Source organism: Rana temporaria, chromosome 4 (assembly GCF_905171775.1).
Source record: "Rana temporaria chromosome 4, aRanTem1.1, whole genome shotgun sequence".
NCBI lineage: Eukaryota > Metazoa > Chordata > Amphibia > Anura > Ranidae > Rana > Rana temporaria.
This window is the reverse complement of record NC_053492.1, coordinates 329219974-329242938: the sequence shown is the minus strand read 5'-3', so window position 1 is coordinate 329242938 and position 22965 is coordinate 329219974. Positions and strand designations below refer to the sequence as shown.

Genomic DNA, 22965 nt, shown 5'->3' with positions numbered 1-22965 from the left:
GCCGGCGCTTCTGCGCATGCGCGGCGCGTGCGCGGCGCATGCGCAGTGACGTCTCGGGACGCGGCGGCCATCTTGGATGCTGGAAACAGGGCTTTTTTGCCCTTACTTCCAGTCTCTTGGCTGGGGGCGGATCCTGGGGGAAGGTTTCCTTCAGGAAAACTTCAAATAAGGACCTAGAACAGGGCTTGGCTGTTGCTGCAGTGACAGATGCTAAGCCCTGCTAGGTTCAGCCCCAAAAAAGTGTTGGTAAGAGGGGAGGAGATGGGGGGGAAAGTGCCAGCATAGCAGCACCTGTCTGAAGGTTGCAGACAGGTGCCTTTCTTGTTCAAATTTCCCACTTATTACTATTATTATTATTATTTTTTTTTTTTTTTCGGCCTCTCTATATTTTTTGCAGCCGATCCTTCCGCCCAAGCTCTGCAATGAGTCATTCGCCGCGTAACAAAGATCCTCACACCATTAGGTATGGACCAACGATACGTGAGTATTAAAAAAAAAAAAAAAGTGCCCTCACTGTTTTCTGACGTGAGTTCCTTACACCGTAGCCCTGCCCACTCCAAGAGGACCAGAAAGTCATCAAGATCTCGTGATAATGACAGCCCAGTCCGCAGATCAGATTCCTCGCGACACCGGTCCCACTCATCTAGGCGAAGATCCCGATCTCCACGCCATAGATCACAGAGGTCAAGATCCAGGAGTGATCACTCTCCATCTTCTAGAAGCCAAAGAAAGAAGAAGTGTTGGACATGCGGGGCTACGCCACTACCCGACAAGGTAGTTTGTAAGGACTGCTTTACGGACTATGCGTCCAACCGCGAGCAGGAAAATCGGCATGCAGTAGAACTGCTGGACAAAGCTATGAGGGACTCCTTCTCCAAGCTCTTGGCTTCTGTCCCTGTTCAGCCGACCTCGCAGGTACCACAGGCTCAGAATGTGGAATCCAGTCTCCCGGGGCCCTCAACAGTCGGGCAACCTGTACTACCGACTGATCGGTCAGGCAGAGACTCCTCACCCGGAGATGACTCGGAGTACTCAGCAGAGGAGTCAGAGCCCTCAGGGTTCAGCTTTTCCCTGGTAAACCCGTTTATCCAGGCAGTTAAGTCAGCAATCTCCTGGAAAGAGGCGGATGATCCACCTCAAGAGGCGACAAGCTATTTTCCCTTTCTCAAGAGGAAGCAGATTCTTTTCCCATTAATGGGGGAGATTAGCCAGGTCATTTTTAACGAATGGGCAAAGCCTGATAAAAAGTTCTCTTTGACCCGGCTCAACAAGTTGTATCCCTTACCAGAGTCTGGAACACAGGCACTAAACTCCATGCCTGTGGTGGATGCATCAGTAGTACGCCTTGCCAAAAACGTGACCTTACCAATGGAGGATTCCACCTCCTTCAAGGATCCCCTAGACAGGCGTATTGACCTAGAACTAAAGAGGAGCTACTTAGCGGCAGGAGCGGCCTGTAAACCAGCCATCGCCCTCACGTCTGTCTCTAATGCCATTAGGTCATGGACAGATAACATTGAGACTGCTCTGCGTCAGAACGTCCCAACAGAAGACATAATAAAAGCTTTAGAGGAACTCAGGCTATCAGCAGATTTTGTCGGAGTCGCTGCCATTGATACCATTAGATGCTCAGCGAGATCTATGTTACACTCTGTGATGGCAAAAAGGGCCTTATGGCTGAAGCCTTGGTCAGCTGACCTTTCATCCAAACAGAGCTGGTGCAAGATTCCCTTTGATGGGAAGGCGCTTTTTGGAGATAAGATGGATAACGCAATCTCTAGGCTGTCAGGAGGGAAGTCTGGTATGCTCCCACAAGACAGGAGAACACGAAGATTCAGAGGCGGTCCCTCTAGGTTCCGCCGCTCAGATTCAAGAGACTTCAGAAATTCGGGTCAATTCAGAGACAACAGAAGACCTTGGAGAGGCACTCAGCAATCCTTCTTGAACAGGAAGATGAAAGCCCCTCCGGCTCCTCAGGAGCAAAAGCAGTCCTTTTGACGCCGAGCCATCCCTGACACTCCCGGTGGGAGCCAGGCTAAAACATTTCACCTCAGCCTGGGCCACCCATTGCCAGGACCCCTGGGTTCTGTCCACTATTCAATGGGGGCACTCTTGGAAGTTTTTTCAAACTCCACCTCGGAGCTCGTTCAAGAAATCGGAGATTCCATCTTCTCCCCTGAAAGCTCAAGCTCTAAAAGACTTTTTAGTGTCACTCCAGCGTCAGGAAGCGGCCATTCCTGTACCCTTGGCAGAGCAATTCACGGGTTTTTACTCCACCTTATTCCTCGTCCCCAAGAAGACGGGTGGATGGAGACCTGTGATAGACCTGAAAAGGCTCAACCGGTATATTCACACCGAGAGCTTCAAGATGGAATCCTTGCAGACAATAATCCAAGCAGTCCAGCCGTTGGATTGGATGATCTCTGTCGATCTCCAGGACGCATACCTGCATGTTCCAATTCAGCCGACAGTGCAAAAATACCTGAGATTTTCAGTGGGTCATACTCACCTTCAGTTCCAAGCTCTACCCTTTGGGCTGTGCACCTCTCCCAGGGTATTCTCCAAGATCCTATTGTCTGCCCTAGCCCCCCAGAGGGAGAAGGGCTTAAGGGTGTATCATTATCTAGACGACATCCTACTCCTTGCAAGCAGCCCAGAGCAACTGATGTGCCATCGAACCATTCTGCTCCAAACTCTAAGGGAGTTAGGGTGGTTAGTCAATCTAGACAAGAGCCAACTCACACCAACTCAACAGATGGTCTACTTGGGCGCAGCATTCAACACCCTGAGGGGTACAGTGTGGTTGCCACCGCCAAAGAGGGAGATTATCATTCAGAAAATGATCAAAACCATCCAGAGTCCGGTTTTAACGGCCTCACAATGCCTGAGCCTCATTGGCACTATGTCTGCCTGCATCCCCATGGTCCCATGGACCCATTGGCACCTGAGATTCTTTCAGACTGGTTTCTTGGCGCAGTGGAGGAAACGTCGACTGTCCCAGACGATCCTGATCACAGGTCTGATGCGAAGGAGTCTTCAATGGTGGACAGAACCAGAGAACCTCTCCAGACCCCGTCACTTGGGGTCCCTTCATTGGACCACAATTACGTCCGATGCGAGCGGACAGGGCTGGGGAGCCCATTGCGGGGAATCCAAAGTACAGGGGAAATGGTCATTCTCCACCCAAGGCGTAGTGTCCAACATCCTAGAATTGAGGGCAGCCTTTATGGCACTAACTTCCCTGACATCTCAAGTCAAGGGTCAGAGGGTTCTGCTTCGCCTGGACAACAGGGCAGCGGTTGCGTATCTACAGAAACAGGGGGGCACGCGCAGCAGGTCGCTCCTCAAGGAAGTAGAGCCGATCATGCTTTGGGCGGAGAAGAACCTCCTGGACCTTCGAGCAGTATACCTCCCAGGCAAGCTGAATACGGAAGCAGACGCATTGTCCAGGAGATTCTGCGACAACAACGAGTGGACGCTCCACCCACGGGTGTTCTGTCAGATTGCCAACTCTTGGGATCCCCCACAGGTGGACCTGTTCGCCTCTTCGGAGAACGCCAAACTGGACAGGTTTGTCTCCCGGTTTCCACATCCGCAAGCCGAAGCAGTGGATGCCCTGACATGCCTATGGAGGTTCTCCACGGCATATGCCTTCCCTCCGCGGTCACTGATACTCAATTTCCTCCTGAGGTTACTCAGGGAATCAGTGCAGGTACTGACGATACTCCCGTACTGGCCGAAGAGACCTTGGTTTCCACTTGCCATGCGTCTCAGTGTGAGTCCACCAGTCAAGATCCCAGCATTCCCTCAACTTCTGCTGCAGGGCAAACTGCTTCACCCAAACCCTCAGAGGTTGGACCTTCGAGTCTGGAAGTTGAGAGGCGAAGGTTCGAGTCCCTAGGCTGCTGGTCAGGGGTCATCTCAACCCTCTTAAAAGCCAGGAAACCTACAACGAATACTATATATTCGAAGATCTGGGATAAGTTCTTGTCCTATGCAGCCGATAACAGCTTTGATCCTATCGTCCCCTCTACAAACCATGTATTAGGTTTCCTTCAGACAGGACTTGACCTAGGCCTTAGTCTAAGCTCCCTCAAGGTTCAGGTAGCAGCAATCTCAGCCGCAACCAGTAAAAGGTGGGCAGAAGATCCTTTACTAGTCATCTTCTTTAAGGGCGTCCTGAAGATCCGTCCGCCTGCTAGACGATCCTTCCCTAAATGGGATCTGTCTCTGGTCCTCGAGGTTCTGTCAATCCAACCTTTTGCTCCAGTAGAACAAATAACCCTATGGAACCTAACGCTGAAAACAACGTTTCTGCTAGCCATCACCTCCGGTAGGAGGATCTCAGAACTCCACTCCTTAGGAATTGGGGAAGACCACATCTCTTTCTTCCCTGACAGGGTGGAACTTCGCCCACTCAGGGGGTTCATGCCGAAGGTCGCCTCTACAAGCCACCTGTTGGAACCTTGGGCTCTACCAATATTTGCAGATGCTGATACAGAAACCTGCCACGAACTAGATGTGTCCAGAACACTCAAGGCCTATCTAGAGGCCACCGGCTCCTTCAGAACCTCGGAGAGACTGTTCATCGTACCTTTTGGTAAACACAGGGGCAAGGAAGCCTCCATCAGGACTCTGGCATCATGGGTTGTGAAGCTGATACAGAGGTCCTACAGGGCGAAGAATATGGAGCCTCCATCGCGAGTGAATGCTCATTCCACTAGAGCAGTCGCTACTTCCTGGGCAACAAGGGCTAACGTATCGCTGGAGACGGTGTGCAGGGCAGCCACCTGGTCGTCTCGTAACACGTTTCTCAGGCACTACCACATTGACCCAGGGGCTCTCACAACGGTGGAGTTCGGAAGAAGGGCAGTTCAGGCTGCTATGTCCTCTTCTAATTAAAAACTCTTATTGTTAAGCATTATCCCACCCGCGTCAAGCTAGTTATTTATCACTAGTATGCTGCCATGGAGGCACCAGGAAAACGGAAAATTGTATCATACTTACCAGTAATTTTCCTTTCCTGGTGCCTATCCATGGCAGCATACGCTCCCACCCTCGGTATTCTATAGTACGGAGAATGTTGGGGGAGGGGCTATGCCTTTAATTTATTCTATTCACTAGTCCTGAGGGAGGAGTCGAGGCGGAGCTCTATCACTAGTATGCTGCCATGGATAGGCACCAGGAAAGGAAAATTACTGGTAAGTATGATACAATTTTCCGTTTTTTTGCTCGTGAAGCTACATTAAGCCAATTTCACAATAAATGTTTTAGCATTGCAAAATATAGCTTAATGTGAATAACTTTTGGTGTGATTAACCAAATGAGCTGACATTTTCTGAATATGTTGGCATAGATAAAGCCTTCTACTGTGTGAAGTTTGGGGGAAACATTTAAGGTCTTTTTTGTACATTAAGTTCCCAAAAAAACAAGCTTAATGTCCCTAGTTTGCCTTGTGGAACACAAAAATGGCACGAAAAGCATAGGATAGGTTTGGGATGTTGAGATCTTAAGCTGTGCAACGTTTCAGGGCAATTGATTGAAGTTTAGGCACTTTATTGCTCGTTGAGCTACATTAAAAACAAACCAAAGAAATCCTTTAGGGTAGCGCTACAACAAAGGAAGATGAGAGAGTCCCACAATCATGTAAATGATAAAATGTATTAAAATGTCTCAAGGGCAAGAATCTCCGGAATACAGCCTTGTGAAGCAAGATGTACACAGTGCAATGTGAGAGCAGTTCCACGTGATTATACACCTCCAAGACAATTAGCCACAGGGCTAATGCAAGCATTCAAACACTTCTGCTGAGCGAATTACTCCTCCCACAGGCAGAGCGTCACACGTGAAGTGAACAAATCTAAGGCTTAGGGCATCAGCCGTGGGCGATATGCAGCACTCTTACCCTGTCCCAGGTGGATGTGCGGGCGATCCGGCGGACGGACTTGCGATCGGCCGTGGATGGGAGGAAACTGTCAGTCCTTTTGCACCGTAAGCAATGGGGACGCGCACTCCACTCAGACTATGCAGAACGTCTCGCTGACGCTGAGCGGAGGGGCGGTGACAGAACTCGCAGGATAGGATGGAAGGTGGGAGGCGTGATCCAAACAACCAAAGAGGGCGGAGTGCTGGGTTAGTGGTTGGTCAGCTGAAGCGATGTCTCGGGGAATAGTCTGAGTGGAGTGCGCGTCTCCATTGCTTACGGTGCAAAAGGACTGACAGTTTCCTCCCATCCACGGCCGATCGCAAGTCCGTCCGCCGGATCGCCCGCACATCCACCTGGGACAGGGTAAGAGTGCTGCATATCGCCCACGGCTGATGCCCTAAGCCTTAGATTTGTTCACTTCACGTGTGACGCTCTGCCTGTGGGAGGAGTAATTCGCTCAGCAGAAGTGTTTGAATGCTTGCATTAGCCCTGTGGCTAATTGTCTTGGAGGTGTATAATCACGTGGAACTGCTCTCACATTGCACTGTGTACATCTTGCTTCACAAGGCTGTATTCCGGAGATTCTTGCCCTTGAGACATTTTAATACATTTTATCATTTACATGATTGTGGGACTCTCTCATCTTCCTTTGTTGTAGCGCTACCCTAAAGGATTTCTTTGGTTTGTTTTTCCTTGTTTCACATCACTCCTGATGTGTATATCCTTCCAGCAGCAGATCAACTTCGGACTTTTTTATTCATGATAAATCCATTTTAATATACATTCATTTGGTTTTACATGTTTTTATGTGTTTATATCTTTGCACTTTGTAATTTTGGCACTGTCTTTGTTGTGTTTGTCGTTGAGCTACATTAAGCCAATTTCACATTAAGGGCTAGATTCAGAAAGGAGTTACGTTGGCGTATCTCCAGATACGCCGTCGTAACTCCGAATGAGGGCCGTCGCATCTCGGCGCCTGATTCATAGAATCAGATACGCCTCAATGTTGCCTAGATACAAGCGGCGTAAGTCTCCTACGCTATCGTATCTTACGGTGCATATTTACGCTGGCCGCTAGGGGCGCTTCTGTAGAATCCCGCATAGAATATGCAAATGAGATAGATTCGCCGATTCTGAAACGTACGTCCGCCCGGCGCATTGATTTACGTTGTTTACGTTAGGCTTTTTCCGACGTAAAGTTTCCCCTGCTATATGAGGCGTAGCCAATGTTAAGTATGGACGTCGGGCCAGCGTCAAATTTTGCGTCATTTACGTCGTTTGCGTAAGTCGTACGCGAATAGGGCTGTGCCTAAGTTCCGTTCACGTCTAAAGCAATGACTATTTGCGGCGTAATTTGGAGCATGCATACTGGGATACTTTCACAGACGGCGAATGCGCCGTTCGTTAGTAACGTCAATTATGTGGGGTCACGATTAATTAGCATACAACACGCCCCCTACCAGCCTATTTTGAATTAGGCGGGCTTACGCCGGCCCATATACGCTACGCCGCCGTAACTTCGGGCGCAAGTTTTTTCTGAATACGGGACTTGCCTCTCAAAGTTACGGCGGCGTAGTGTATATGAGATACGCTACGCCCGCCTAAAGATAGGCATTTGTTTCTGAATCTAGCCCTAAATGTTTTAGCATTGTAAAACATAGCTTAAAGTGAATAACTTTTGGTGTGATTAACCAAATGAGCTGAAATTTTAAGAATATGTTGGCATGGATAGAGTCTTCTATTGTGTGAAGTTTGGGGAGATTGGTTAACATTTAAGGTCTTTTATGCACATTAACCAGTTCCCGACCCGCTCATGTACATATACGTCAGCAGAATGGCACGGACAGGCACATCAACGTACCTGTACGTGCACTGCTTGTCGGGGGTCCGATCGGGACCCCCCCCCGGTACATGGCGCGGGTCGGTAATCTTCAGGAGCGATCCGGGATGCGGGGGCGGCAGTTCGTTTTTGTCCGCCCCCTCCGGATCGCTCCCCAGCCAATCAGCTTCCTCCCCCGCCCTCCTCTGCCTGCATTGTAAACACAGGCAGAGGAGGAAGTGATGTCACCGCTCCTCCCGCCGGTATTTTCGTCCGGCGGAGGAGCGGAGACATCACACAGTGAGTACACAAGCACTACACTGACACACAGACACATAGGCTTACGATCCCCCCCCCGGTCACCCCCCGATCGCCCCCACCAGCCCCCCCCTGTCACACCGTCACTAAATTGCAGTGATCATTTACTGATCACTGCATTTAGTTTCAGTGTGACAGGCAGTTAGTGTCAGGCAGTTAGTGTTAGGTCCAGGATAGCCCCCCCCCCCCAATAAAGGTTTTAACCCCTTGATCACCCCCTAGTTAACCCTTTCACCCCCCTTTTTCCAGCGTCACTAAGCGATCGTTTTTCTGATCGCTGTATTAGTGTCGCTCGTGCCACTAGGTAGCTAGTTTTTTTTTGAGGTTCGCCGCCATGTTTTTATAGCGTTAGAAAATTTATGGGGGTACCTAACGCTATAAAAACATGGCGGCGAACCTCAAAAAAAACTAGCTACCTAGCGGCACGAGCGACACTAATACAGCGATCAGAAAAACGATCGCTTAGTGACGCTGGCAAAAGGGGGGTGAAAGGGTTAACTTGGGGGGGATCAAGGGGTTAAAACCTTTATTGGGGGGGGGGTAGGGGGCTACACTGGACCTAACACTTTTAACCCCTTGATCACCCCCTAGTTAACCCTTTCACCCCCCTTTTGCCAGCGTCACTAAGCGATCGTTTTTCTGATCGCTGTACTAGTGTCGCTCGTGCCACTAGGTAGCTAGTTTTTTTTGAGGTTCGCCACCATGTTTTTATAGCGTTAGAAAATTTATGGGGGTACCTAACGCTATAAAAACATGGCGGCGAACCTCAAAAAAAACTAGCTACCTAGCGGCACGAGCGACACTAATACAGCGATCAGAAAAACGATCGCTTAGTGACGCTGGCAAAAGGGGGGTGAAAGGGTTAACTAGGGGGTGATCAAGGGGTTAAAACCTTTATTGGGGGGGGGGGGTAGGGGGCTACCCTGGACCTAACACTTTTAACCCCTTGATCACCCCCTAGTTAACCCTTTCACCCCCCTTTTGCCAGCGTCACTAAGCGATCGTTTTTCTGATCGCTGTATTAGTGTCGCTCGTGCCGCTAGGTAGCTAGTTATTTTTTGAGGTTCGCCCGCCAGGTTTTTATAGCGTTAGGTACCCCCATACATTTTCTAATAAAGGTTTTAACCCCTGATTGCCCCTAGAGTTAACCCTTTCACCTCCCCTATTGCCAGCGTCACTAAGCAATCATTTTTCTGATCGCTGTGTTAGTGCCGCTGGTGCCGCTAGGTAGCTAGTTATTTTTTGAGGTTCGCCCGCCAGGTTTTTATAGCGTTAGGTACCCCCATACATTTTCTAATAAAGGTTTTAACCCCTGATTGCCCCTAGAGTTAACTCTTTCACCCCCTACTGCCAGCGTCACTAAGCGATCGTTTTTCTGATCGCTGTATTAGTGTCGCTGGTGCCGCTAGGTAGCTAGTTATTTTTTGAGGTTCGCCCGCCAGGTTTTTATAGCGTTAGGTACCCCCATACATTTTCTAATAAAGGTTTTAACCCCTGATTGCCCCTAGAGTTAACCCTTTCACCCCCTATTGCCAGCGTCACTAAGCGATCATTTTTCTGATCGCTGTATTAGTGTCGCTGGTGCCGCTAGGTAGCTAGTTATTTTTTGAGGTTCGCCCGCCAGGTTTTTATAGCGTTAGGTACCCCCATACATTTTCTAATAAAGGTTTTAACCCCTGATTGCCCCTAGAGTTAACCCTTTCACCCCCTATTGCCAGCGTCACTAAGCGATCGTTTTTCTGATCGCTGTATTAGTGTCGCTGGTGCCGCTAGGTAGCTAGTTATTTTTTGAGGTTCGCCCGCCAGGTTTTTATAGCGTTAGGTACCCCCATACATTTTCTAATAAAGGTTTTTAACCCCTGATTGCCCCTAGAGTTAACCCTTTCACCCCCTATTGCCAGCGTCACTAAGCGATCGTTTTTTTCTGATCGCTGTAACTAATACTGGTGCCGCTAGGTAGCTAGTTATTTTTTGAGGTTCGCCCGCCAGGTTTTTATAGCGTTAGGTACCCCCATACATTTTTTGAGGTACCCCCATACATTTTTTGAGGTTCGCCCGCCAGGTTTTTATAGCGTTAGGTACCCCCATACATTTTCTAATAAAGGTTTTAACCCCTGATTGCCCCTAGAGTTAACCCTTTTACCCCCTATTACCAGCGTCACTAAGCAATCATTTTTCTGATCGCTGTATTAGTGCCGCTAGGTAGCTAGTTATTTTTTGAGGTTCGCCCGCTAGGTTTTTATAGCGTTAGGTACCCCCATACATTTTCTAATAAAGGTTTTAACCCCTGATTGCCCCTAGAGTTAACCCTTTCACCCCCCTATTGCCAGCATCACTAAGCGATCATTTTTCTGATCGCTGTATTAGTGTCGCTGGTGCCGCTAGGTAGCTAGTTAGTGCCAGTAACGCTTACACCCACGCGCAAAACATACTCCCCCCATATGTGGAATTACACCCCAAAATACATTCTGCTGCTTCTCCTGAGTACGGGGCTACCACATGTGTGAGACTTTTTGGGAGCCTAGCCGCGTACGGGACCCCAAAAAACAATCACCGCCTTCAGGCTTTCTAAGGGTGTAAATTTTTGATTTCACTCCTCACTACCTATCACAGTTTCGAAGGCCATAAAATGCCAAAATAGCACAAAAACCCCCCAAATGACCCCATTTTGGAAAGTAGACACCCCAAGCTATTTTCTGAGAGGGATGTCGAGTCCATGGAATATTTTATATTTTGACACAAGTTGCGGGAATATGATAAACTGATTTTTTTTTGCACAAAGTTGTCACTAAATGATATATTTCTCACACATGCCATGGTTATATGTGGAATTGCACCCAAAAATACATTCTGCTGCTTCTCCTGAGTACGGGGATACCACATGTGTGGGACTTTTTGGGAGCCTAGCCACGTACGGGGCCCCGAAAACCAATCACCATCTTCAAGATTTCTAAGGGCATACATTTTTGATTTCACTCCTCACTACCTATCATAGTTTTGAAGGCCATAAAATGCCAAGATGGCACACAACCCCCCCAAATGACCCCATTTTGTAAAGAAGACACCCCAAGCTATTTGCTGAGAGGCATGTTAAGTCCATGGAATATTACATTTTTTTGCCCCAAGTGATTGAATATTGACCAAAAAAAAAAAAATTACAAAACGTTGTCACTAAATGATATATTTCTCACACATGCCATGGTTATATGTGGAATTGCACCCCAAAATACATTCTGCTGCTTCTCCTGAGTACGGAGATACCACATGTGTGGGACTTTTTGGGAGCCTAGCCAAGTACGGGACCCCGAAAACCAATCACCGCCTTCAAGATTTGTGTGAGTGAAATCAAAAATTTATGTCCTTAGAAATCTTGAAGGTGGTGATTGGTTTTCGGGGTCCCGTACACGGCTAAGCTCCCAAAAAGTCCCACACATGTGGTATCCCCGTACTCAGGAGAAGCAGCAGAATGTATTTTGGGGTGCAATACCACATATAACCATGGCATGTGTGAGAAATATATCATTTAGTGACAACGTTTTGTAATTTATTTTTTATTTATTTTTTTGGTCAATATTCAATCACTTGGGGCAAAAAAAATTAAATATTCCATGGACTCAACATGCCTCTCAGCAAATAGCTTGGGGTGTCTTCTTTCCAAAATGGGGTCATTTGGGGGGGTTGTGTGCCATCTTGGCATTGTATGGCCTTCAAAACTATGATAGGTAGTGAGGAGTGAAATCAAAAATTTATGCCCTTAGAAATCTTGAAGGTGGTGATTGGTTTTCGGGGTCCCGTACGCGGCTAGGCTCCCAAAAAGTCCCACACATGTGGTATCCCTGTACTCAGGAGAAGCAGCAGAATGTATTTTGGGGTGCAATTCCACATATAACCATGGCATGTGTGAGAAATATATCATTTAGTGACAACTTTGTGCAAAAAAAAATCAGTTTGTCATATTCCCGCAACTTGTGTCAAAATATAAAATATTCCATGGACTCGACATGCCTCTCAGCAAATAGCTTGGGGTGTCTACTTTCCAAAATGGGGTCATTTGGGGGGGTTTTGTGCTATTTTGGCATTTTATGGCCTTCGAAACTGTGATAGGTAGTGAGGAGTGAAATCAAAAATTTGTGCCCTTAGAAATGCTGAAGGCGGTGCTTGGTTTTCGGGGTCCCGTACGTGGCTAGGCTCCCAAAAAGTCCCACACATGTGGTATCCCCGTACTCAGAAGAAGCAGCAGAATGTATTTTGGGGTGCAATTCCACATATAACCATGGCATGTGTGAGCAATATATCATTTAGTGACAACTTTTTGTAATTTTTTTTTTATTTTTATTTTTTTGTCATTATTCAATCACTTGGGACAAAAAAAAAAAATATTCAATGGACTCAACATGCCTCTCAGCAGTTTCCCTGGGGTGTCTACTTTCCAAAATGGGGTCATTTGGGGGGGTTTTGTACTGCCTTGCCATTTTAGCACCTCAAGAAATGAGATAGGCAGTCATAAAATAAAAGTTGTGTAAATTCCAGAAAATGTACCCTAGTTTGTAGACGCTATAATTTTTGCGAAAACCAATAAATATACGCTTATTGCGATTTTTTTTACAAAAGACATGTGGCTGAATACATTTTGTCCTAAATGTTTGACTAAAATTTAGTTTATTCGATATTTTTTACTTTTTGTTATAAGAAAAATCTTTTGTTTTCAAAATTTTCGGTCTTTTTCCGTTTATATCGCAAAAAATAAAAATCGCATAGGCAATCAAATGCCATCAAAAGAAAGCTCTATTTGTGGGAAGAAAAGGACGCAAATTTCGTTTCGGTACAACGTTGCATGATCGCGCAATTACCAGTTAAAGCAGCGCAGTGACAAATTGTAAAAACACCTTGGGTCTTTAGACAGCGTATTGGTCCGGGGCTTAAGTGGTTAAGCCACATTAAAGCGGAGTTCCAGCCACAATTTCACTTTTTAAATATAAATACCCCTGTAATACACAAGCTTAATGTATTCTAGTAAAGTTAGTCTGTAAACTAAGGTCTGTTTTGTTAGGTTGTTACAGCATTTAGACACTTTATAAAATAGAAATTGACTGGGGCCATCTTAAGTGTGGGCATCATGAAGCCAGACTGTATGACTTCCTGGATTTCAGCTTTGCAGATCTCGCACATGCTCAGTGCTGCACAAGCAGTGTAATAGGTTTCAGATCAGGTTTCAGCACCTGTACTGTCCAAGTCACATGATTCTTCGAGACTGGGAAGTGCACAGACTCCTGGAAAGTTACACCCACTACATTCCCAGGAGTCTGTGCGGTGTAGGTTAGGAAGCTTAAGCACCTAGGTGCAGGAAGTGGGAAGATTAACTATTCTGCCTAGCAACAAACACTTTGAAGGCATCTAAAAAAAATGTTCTTAAAGGACTAATGACATTTTTTTTAAAACTACTGATGTAATGTTATATTTATGGGTGGAACTCCACTTTAAGCTCCCAAAAAACAAGCTTAATGTCCCTAGTTTGCCTTGTGGGACACCAAATTGCTTGAAACTTCTTGGATAGATTTGGAAAGTTGGGAATTTAGGCTGTGCAATGTTTCAAGAAAATTGATTGAGGTTTAGGCACATTATGGTACGTTAAGCTCTTTACATTAAATGTTTTAACATTGTAAAATATAGCTTAATGTGAATAACTTTTGGTGTGATTAACAAAATGAGCTGAAATTTTCAGATTATGTTGGCATAGATAGAGCCTTCTATTGTACGAAGGGGATATTGGTTAACATTTTAAGGTCTTTTTTTTACTTTAAGCCCCAAAAAAAACAAGCTTAATGTCCCTAGTTTGCCTTGTGGAACACCAACTTGCATGAAACTTCTTGGATAGGTTTGGAAGGTCGAGATCTTGAGCAGGGCAATTGATTGGGGTTCAGGCACTTTTTTTCTCGTTAAGCTACATTAAGCCATTTTCACATTAAGGGGCAGATCCACGTAGATTGCCGCATCTTTGAGCGGGCGTAACGTATCATATTTACGTTACGCCTCCGCAACTTAGATGGGCAAGTGCAGTATTCTCAAAGCACTTTCTCCGTAAGTTGCGGCTGCGTAACGTAAATAGGCCGGCGTAAGCCCGCCTAATTCAAATGCGGAACAGGGGGGCGTGTTTTATGTAAATGTTATGTGACCCGACGTGATTGACTTTTTTTTTAATGGCGCATGCGCCGTCCGTGGGGGTATCCCAGTGCGCATGCTTGAAATTAACCCGCAACAAGCCAATGTTTACAACGTGAACGTCATTCTACGCAAAGCCCTATTCGCGAACGACTTACGCACACGACGTAAAAAATTCAAATTTCGACGCGGGAACGACGGCTATACTTAACATACGCCTCATATAGCAGGGGTAACTATACGCCGAAAAAAGCCTTACGGAAACGACGTAAAAAAATGAGCCGGCCGGACGTACGTTTGTGGATTCGCGTATCTAGCTAATTTGCATACTCGACGGGGAAATCTACAGAAACGCCACCTAGCGGCCAGCGTAAAAATGCACCTTAGATCCGACGGCGTACTAAGATGTACGCCAGTCTTATCTAGCACAGCTTCAGGCGTATCTTGTTTTGTGGATACAAAACAAAGATATGCCGGAGCAAAATAGAAGTTACGCGGCGTATCAATAGATACACCAGCGTAACTTCTTTGAGGATCTGCCTCTAAATGTTTTAGTATATCCCTAGTCAGGACCTGTATTTGACACAGTGAAGCATAGAACACAATGGGGTAGATTCAGGTAGCTATTCCGGCGGTGTATCTCCAGATACGCCGCCGTAATTTCAAATCTGCGCCGGCGTATCGTTATGACGATTCTCAAAGGCAGATACGCTCCAAAAATAGGCTTCCTCCGCCGACGTAACTTGAATGCGGCGGCATATAATTGTGTGCTATATTACGTTGGCCGCTAGGGGCACTTCCGTTGTTTTCGGCGTAGAATATGCAAATTACCTAGATACGCCGATTCACAAACGTACGTACGGCCGGCGCAATTTATTTATGTCGTTTACGTTAGGCTTTTTTCGGCATAAGGTTACTGCTGCTATTAGGTGGCGCACGCAATGTTAAGTATCCAAAATAGTTAATATGCAAATACAGTGATACCTATTATAAATAAGGTGCCAAATGTGATATTAAACAGCGCTCAAAAAAATATGTGAAAATGTAAATATCAACAAATATAATATTGGTACAGTGACATAGTGAAAAATAAATAAATAATCCACCCTCTAAGTGAGTCAATATATAAGTGTCCAAAAATCCGTGCAAAAATCGCATCAAAAAATACCAGGTTGGCAAATAAAGTCCATGAACTGTCTAAGTGAACAAAAAAATATATATAAATAGTTCATAAATGGAGAGCAAAGGAAAAGAAAAAATCCTTCCCGATCTTCAATAAGTGCTTTCACCACACCACAGTGACTGCGTGCTTCCACCACCCATCAGAAATGCAAACTCACCGCAACAAATGGCCTGACACTTTCGTGTTTAGGCACACAGGCTTGTTAACTGACCCCCTCAGTTTAGTTGATAGAACTCCTTCTTTTCATATAGGGTGGAGCATTCAGTTAAACAGATGGAGATCCGAAGCAAAAAGAAAACTCCAAGATAACAGCCATATGCAAATAAGAAAAAGAGAGCACAATAGTGTGATACTGTAACACAACTTTTAATAACACACTACAAATCTCCCAAAGAATGCACTCACAAAGGTAACTCTTGTTACAAGCAGTGTATAAATCCAAAAACTGACACGGTGTAAAACAAAAAATAAAGATATCCTCCAGGTGAACTAGTGGTCACAGCGGACCAACGAATAGCCCAAGTGTTACTCACAGCCCTTGTGCAGGTGTACTGGAGCTGCTGCTTAGGTAATTGAGCTGGTGGCAGATTAGACCATTCCACGTTCAAGCTTAGAAAGTTAGGTGTGCGGTTGTGACTTCAGTAATCACTCCCCGACATGTTTCATCGAAATGATTTCTTCATGGGGTTTTTCTGCAATGTTAAGTATGGCCGTCATTCCCGCGTAGAAATTTGAATGTTTTACGTCGTTTGCATAAGTCGTTCGCGAATAGGGATGGACGTAATATACGTTCACGTCGAAACCAATACGTTGTTGCGGCGTACTTGGGAGCAATGCACACTGGGATATGTACACGGACGGCGCATGCGCCGTTCGTAAAACACGTCAATCACGTCAGGTCATAACACATTAGCATAAAACACGCCCCCCTTTCACATTTGAATTACGCGGGCTTACGCCGGCCCCATTTACGCTACGCCGCCGCAACTTACGGAGCAAGTGCTTTGTGAATACTGCACTTGCTCCTGTAAGTTACGGCGGCGTAGCGTAAAGACGATACGCTGCGCCGCCGTAAGAAGAAGCGCAGGTACCTGAATCTACCCCAATCATGGTCTATCTATGTTGTGCATGTATTCTATTTTAAATTGTATACAAAAAGAAAACAATAGTTAACCTTGACATGTTGTAAACCAGACCAGTGGCAATGGGAAGCTTGGATTTGACGAGTTCAAAATCTTCTGGGACAAGTTAAAAAACTGGATTGTAAGACTCATTACTATTTTTTTTATACATTAACTATTATTATTTTACAAATGAAAAACATTCCCTCCACCTACACACAGATATACAAACATCAAAATATGGGCCTCCAGTTTGTTAAAATAAAAAAGCAGATTGGGATGTAATTACCATACCTTTCGTTTGGAGCTGTCCTTTGATGTACTTCTTGTTTACCACTAGATGGCCTGAGTCTTCCAGGTCCATGTCGTTCAACTGAGGATATTGCATTAATGAAGGTTGTCATGGCCCCCTGAGGCAGCTTCATCACAGTGTCCTTCATTTATAGTGTATTTGCTTAGTGATTTATTTGGGTTAGTGCTGCTTTCTGCATAATTTGGACCATCCACCACTGGAACAGATTGGAGGAAGAAGAGGATTCGGGTGGTACAACTGGCAAGAAGACATCCGGAAAAATGTAAGTGTAATAAATTAAAACCATAACAAACAGATTGAGGGAGTCTACCAAGGGAGAGTAAAGATGCCTGTAGGGCAGGGGTGCCCAACATTTAGAAGCAGGAGGGCCACTTAAGCAACTTGGTAACCAGTCACGGGCCACAATAAACAGAGCGGACGGATGGCAGGTCCATGTCTGCTCTGCATATGCATTTTTTTTTTTACTGGATTGGAGGTAGGACACGGAACAGATATGCCCATATACTGTATACACTGTGATTTTAGTAATAAACTGACCTTTAATAACAGTCTATGCTATTCCATCCCAGAGCAGATGGTCGCGGGCCACATGTGGCCCCCGGGCCATTGGTTGGGCACCCCTGCTGTAGGGGAAGGCTATAGTTGAACATTAATTGTGTTTAAAAAATGAAATGCCTGAATAATGGAACAAGAAAAAAAATAATAAGAGGCATAACCAGAACACCTCCCCTGTCCTTATCTCTATAACATAAGGTTATTTGTAGCTCAGTGGTGAACTGGATAGGGTTGATAACACTACTTGGACTATGACTGCAGCAGAGGCCTAGGAAGTTACAAACTCACTAGATTTGTTGCAGAATCCGCATGTATTTTTCTGGATTTTAAGTATTTTTTTTAAAGAGAGCAGCTATTGCTGCTGGGCTTGTTTTTTTGTTTTGTTTTTATTTGTTTTTACTTTTTTTTTTAACAGGAACCTTTTTTTCATTTTCATTATTTTTCTTTTTAGTGACGCATTTAAAAATAATGCAAGATAAAAACAAAAAAACACCTTTATTCACTTGTAAATAACATATCCATGTGTTAAAATAGAAATGTAATTTTAGTATTATTATGAACGGGGGAAACAAGAGAATAAAATGTGCATGTTTTATCATCAATAACACTTGTCTTGAAAATAAAACTGGTCACTAGAAAAAAAAAAAATATATTATTTTGTTACTTTTCTGTCTATAGATTGCATTGAAAATACAATATTTTTGCAAGACAATATTGCCAATCGAAGGCCTTAAGTTTACCAAAAAACTATAATATATGGTGCCTTTAAAAAGTATTCATACCCCTTGAAATGTTCCACATTTTATCATGTTACAACCAAAAATTCGAATGTATTTTATTGGGATTTTATGTGATAGTGCAGCGCAACCTAAATGTAAATATAAACACTAATATATAATGTCCATGAGAAGAAACAGTCCACAAGTGATTGTAAAAAGCCACAATGAAAATTACGGCATGCAATGTGGATCAAATGTTTTGCAACAGTGATGGCTGTGGGTGACGTCTGTAGTGACTCTTCCCCCTCAACCAGTGGCGTCACTAGGGTTGGTGTCACCTGGTGCGGTAAAATATGGTGTCACCCCCCCCAATAACATTTTTAGAATATTTTTTACCCTACTGTTTGCTCTCTGTTTTCCTTTCTTCCCCTTTTCTCTCTCTCTCCCTATCCATCTTTCTTGTTCGTTCTATCCCTTCTTCTTTCTCTCCATTTTTCTTTGTCCCCTCCCCCCACCTCTCTTTCTCCAGAACCGAAATTCACATCTCAGGAGCCTATAGGCCAGGGGCATACCTAGAGCATTTGGCAACCGGGGGGGATCCAATATCTGGCACCCCCCCCACGTTAAAATGTAAAAACACCCCACTGTGCCCCCTGCATACCTCTGCATCCTTCAATATCTTTTTGTTACTACTGTGTACCCCTCTTCACAACTGCACCTCTGGACCACTTTACATTGCACAGCACCCTGCATCACTGGACCCCTTTACATTACACAGCCCCCTGCATCACTGGACCCCTTTACATTACACATCCCCCTGCATGACTGGACCCCTTTACATTACACAGCCCCCTGCATCACTGGACCCCTTTAAAATTACACAGTACCCTGCATCACTGGACCCCTTTAAAATTACACAGCACCCTGTATCACTGGACCCCTTTACATCTCACAGCACCCTGCACCTCTGGACCCTTTTACATTACACAGCACCCTGCACCTCTGGGCCCCTTTACATTACACAGCACCCTGCATCACTGGACCTCTTTACATTACACAGCACCCTGCACCTCTGGACCTCTTTACATTACACAGCCCCCTGCATCACTGGACCCCTTTAAAATTAAACAGTACCCTGCATCACTGGACCCATTTAAAATTACACAGCACCCTGCATCACTGGACCCCTTTACATCTCACAGCCCCCTTCGCCTCTGGACCCTTTTACATTACACAGCACCCTGCACCTCTGGGCCCCTTTACATTACACAGCACTCTGCACCTCTGGACCTCTTTACATTACACAGCCCCCTGCATCACTGGACCCCTTTACATTACACAGCACCCTGCATCACTGGACCCCTTTACATCTCATAGCACCCTGCATCTCTGGACCCGTTTTACATTACACAGCACCCTGCATCGCTGCACCCCTTTTACATTACACAGCCGCCTGCACCTCTGCACCCCTTTACATCGCATAGCCCCCTGCACCTCTGGACCCTTTTACAATACACAGCCCTCTGCACCCCTTTACATTACACAGCACCCTGCATCACTGGACCCCTTTACATTACACAGCACCCTGCATCACTGGCCCCCTTTACATCTCATAGCCCCCTGCACCTCTGGACCCTTTTACATTACACAGCACCCTGCATCACTGCACCCCTTTTACATTACACAGCCACCTGCACCTCTGGACCCCTGCATGTTACACAGACCCCCTTCAGTGCAGACACCCCCTCAGTGCAAACCCCCTCGGGTTTGGCACATCATGCATTCTGTCTTCATTCTGGTTGCTCTATGCCTGAGAGAATGATGACCATGCAAGATTTTTGAGCTAGCCCTGTGTGCTGTGGTTGAATTAGTCACCAACTAAGAAATGGCAGATATGCCTGACTAATGCTGTGGGCAGTCCTATCACTGCTTTTGTGCACAGGACCTGCTTGGTGAACTGATAACCCCCTACTTCCTCCACTACTGGCATGGCTGTCTCTTAGTTTAAGTCATCCTGCCATTTTGGGTATATTTTCAGGTAAATCTCTACATTTTATCTACTATGGAGATATGGGAATGTGGTGTGAAGTTTTTTTTTGGAACACTTTTTTTTACATCATAATGCAGTACAGTTTTAAAAAGAAAGGCAGCTTGTGAACAGTGTCATCATACTGTGGTTTTGTTCACCAATTTTGTGCTAACCCATACTGTATATGAGAGTTGTAGGTCTAATGTTTTAGAAAGATAGCTTACCCACGAAGCTCCTCTCAGACACGTCTGGCCATCTTGGCGGTAACCAATTCTCCATGGAAGTGGTTACCGTCAAGATGGCCAGACGTGTCTGAGAGGAGCTTCGTTACCCACCCGCAGAATTAATCTTAATCCTGATTCTAGATACCTGCGCTGTCGTATCTTAGGGTGCAATATTTCCGCTGGCCGCTAGGTGGCGCTTCCATTGAGTTCGGCGTAAAATATGCGAATTAGCAGATACGCTGATTCACGAACGTACGCTTGCCCGTCGCAGTAAAGATACGCTGTTTCCGTAAGAGCTATGCTGGCGTAAAGATAAAGCTGCCCCCTAGGTGGCGTATTTTATGTTAAGTATGGCCGTCGTTCCCACGTCGAAATTTTACGTCGTTTGGGTAAGTCGTCCATGAATGGGGCTGGACGCCATTTACGTCCACGTCAAAACCAATGACGTCCTTGCGACGTCATTTAGAGCAATGCACGCCGGGATTTTTTAGGGACGGCGCATGCGCAGTTCGTTCGGTGCGGGGACGTGCTTCATTTAAATTAAACACGCCCCCTACCCGCCGAATTTGAATTCCGCCGGGTGTTTTACGCTACGCCGCAACTTTACAGACAAGTGCTTTGTGAATAAAGCACTTGCCTGAAAAAATTGCGGCGGCGTAACGTAAATGAAATACGTTACGCCCGCCCAAAAGTACGCCCATCTACGTGAATCTGGCCCACTGTTTTTTCTGACATGTTGCGTTGCACATGTAATGATACCACTTCAGGTTAATTTTATATCCACCTTGGACCTCGTTTGAGGATATGAGATACTTATGTCAGTGTTTTTATATTGTTAATTCTGGTGTATTTAATTTGTATATCCAGTAAGGTAAAACTTTTTATTCATATATTGTTTAGTTCACTTTTTATGTTTTAGCGCGACTATAATACTACTTCCACTTTTGCTCACATGATTATCACATGTTTTTGTGTCGCTGCTTTATCAGGCCTCGTATACATGACCAGACATGTCCGATGAAAACGGTCCGCGGACCGTTTTCATCGGACATGTCTGCTGGGATCATTTGGTCTGATGTGTGTACACACCATCAGACCAAATTCCCCGCGGACAGAATATGCGGTGACGTGGCGGCGACGTGCGCGAACCCGGAAGTTCAATGCTTCCACGCATGCGTCGAATCACTTTGACGCATGCGCGGGATTTCGGGCCAGCGGACATGTCCGATGAGTTGTACTAACCATCAGACATGTCCGACGGACAGGTTTCCACCGGACAAGTTTCTTAGCATGCAACCCCCCCGCGACTGCAGCGATGAGCGCCGCGGAATCGGAGCGCCATGGTACAAGAGGAGGGGGGTTGCAGGGTGACACCACAGCACCATCCATCCCCTCCTCTCACAGCCACGGGCTGTTAGCGGTGCTCGGCAGTCGGCACACAGGCACAGCCCCCTCCTCTCTGTTTGTGTGTACAGAGGGGGAGGGGCCGAGGGGACCTTCTGTCCATGTGCCGTGGCGCTGCCTGCGATGATCTGAGGTACTGAATGGGAATGGGGGGTGTTTGCACCTGGGGGGATTTCACTGAAGGGGGGGTGTTTGCACTGAGGGGGGTTGTACTAAGGGGGTGTTTGCACTGAGGGGGTTTTCACTAAGGGGGGTTTGCACTGGGGGGGTTGTACTAAGGGGGGGTTTGCACTGGGGGTGTTTGCACTGGGGGGTTGCACCGAGGGGGTTTGCACTGAGGGGGTGTCTGCACTGAAGGGGGTCTGTGTAACATGCAGGGGTCCAGAGGTGCAGGTGGCTGTGTAATGTAAAAGGGGTGCAGTGATGCAGGGTGCTGTGTATTGTAAAAGGGTCCAGAGGTGCAGGGGGCTATGAGATGTAAAGGGGGCCAGTGATGCAGGGTGCTGTGTAATGTAAAGGGGTCCAGTGATGCAGGGTGCTGTGTAATGTAAAGGGGTGTAGAGGGCTGTGTAGTGTAAAAGGGTCCAGAGGTGCAGGGGGCTATGCGATGTAAAGGGGTGCAGAGGTGCAGGCGGCTGTGTAATGTAAAAGGGGTGCAGCGATGCAGGGTGCTGTGTAATGTAAAAGGGTCCAGAGATGCAGGGTGCTATGAGATGTAAAGGGGTCCAGTGATGCAGGGTGCTGTGTAATTTTAAAGGGGTCCAGTGATGCAGGGGGCTGTGTAATGTAAAGAGGTCCAGAGGTGCAGAGTGCTGTGTAATGTAAAGGGGCCCAGAGGTGCAGGGTGCTGTGTAATGTAAAAGGGTCCAGAGGCGAAGGGGGCTGTGAGATGTAAAGGGGTCCAGTGATGCAGGGTGCTGTATAATTTTAAATGGGTCCAGTGATGCAGGGTACTGTGTAATTGTAAAGGGGTCCAGTGATGCAGGGGGCTGTGTAATGTAAAGGGGTCCAGTCGTGCAGGGGGCTGTGTAATGTAAAGGGGTCCAGTGATGCAGGGGGCTGTGTAATGTAAAGGGGTTCAGTGATGCAGGGTGCTGTGCAATGTAAAGTGGTCCAGAGATGCAGTTGTGGAGAGGGGTACACAGTAGTAACAAAAAGATATTGAAGGATGCAGAGGTATGCAGGGGGCACAGTG

General features: G+C 46.2%; 1 protein-coding gene across 1 annotated transcript in view; it reads left to right on the top strand.

The window, feature by feature from the left end:
• CAPN9 (calpain 9) overlaps positions 1 to 22965 on the top strand; it is a 1050568-nt gene that overhangs the window by 840378 nt on the left and 187225 nt on the right. The window contains exon 16 of the mRNA XM_040350717.1: positions 16600 to 16668. Coding sequence (XP_040206651.1) covers positions 16600 to 16668 — 69 coding nt within the window. The remainder of the gene's footprint in view (positions 1 to 16599; positions 16669 to 22965) is intronic.